We start from the raw sequence: 866 nt of genomic DNA on the forward strand, positions 1-866 counted from the left end.
CACAAGATCTTGTGATTACCATATTTCATGTATGTTCTACCTATCTGGTTTTATGTCTTTTTTTTTCCCCAATGAATGTGACTATAATCTCTCTTTCATGGTTTTGTTCAGATGCAGAAAGAGACAAAACTAATAATGAGTGAGGCACGTTTGATGCTGACTGACATGGCAAAAGCTGCATCATCTACACAGGTAAATATTTGTATGTGAGATGGAAAAAATTGTGAAATGTTTGATATTCTTTTTCATTTCTTGAAAACCTTGCATGGATTTTGTATTGCCAGTATGTTGCATAAATAGTATTTATTTTCAATACTGAAGGATAGGATGTTGGTCTGTTCTGTAGAATAGGTAACTTAGGTATTTTGATTTGAATCTGTACTAGATTTCCTGGTTGGTCTGTTTTAGAAATATTTGTAGTAAACAAAGTAGGAATACTAGCCAGACATGTTATCTTCATGGCAAAGATTCAGTGTCTGGAACTCACAATGGCTGAGAACGTAAAAAGTAAATGCCTTCAGGTAATATTGAATAGTAATTTCTATTTAAACTAATGGCACACAAGAAATGGGCGACGGTTTTCTTCCTGAGATCATACCATCTTGATTTGCAGATAGTGTCGAATTCGATGCCTGGAAAGTGACATAGATTTTTCCAACTTTAAGCCATTCACCTCAACATTGGTAATCACTCTCTAGGTGTATCTGGGAGTAATTCTTCTTGCGAATGTTTGATTGGGGTTCACCTCAGTGGATTAGAGAAATGTGTTGCTGATCATTTTCCTTCTGTGGGTTTTCAAGTGTTACTAATCAAAACTAAGCCCCTCCCCAATCTGTCTGTCTCTCTTTTTGATGCAATATTTGTTT

At 35.5% G+C, this 866-nt stretch overlaps 1 protein-coding gene across 1 annotated transcript in view; it reads left to right on the forward strand.

The window, feature by feature from the left end:
- LOC119594324 overlaps positions 1-866 on the forward strand; it is a gene marked incomplete at both ends in the record, with an annotated part of 15189 nt that overhangs the window by 10114 nt on the left and 4209 nt on the right. The window contains 2 exon segments of the mRNA XM_037943382.1: positions 91-192; positions 468-521. Coding sequence (XP_037799310.1) covers positions 91-192; positions 468-521 — 156 coding nt within the window.

The sequence above is a fragment of the Penaeus monodon genome, chromosome 33 (genome assembly GCF_015228065.2).
Source record: "Penaeus monodon isolate SGIC_2016 chromosome 33, NSTDA_Pmon_1, whole genome shotgun sequence".
NCBI lineage: Eukaryota > Metazoa > Arthropoda > Malacostraca > Decapoda > Penaeidae > Penaeus > Penaeus monodon.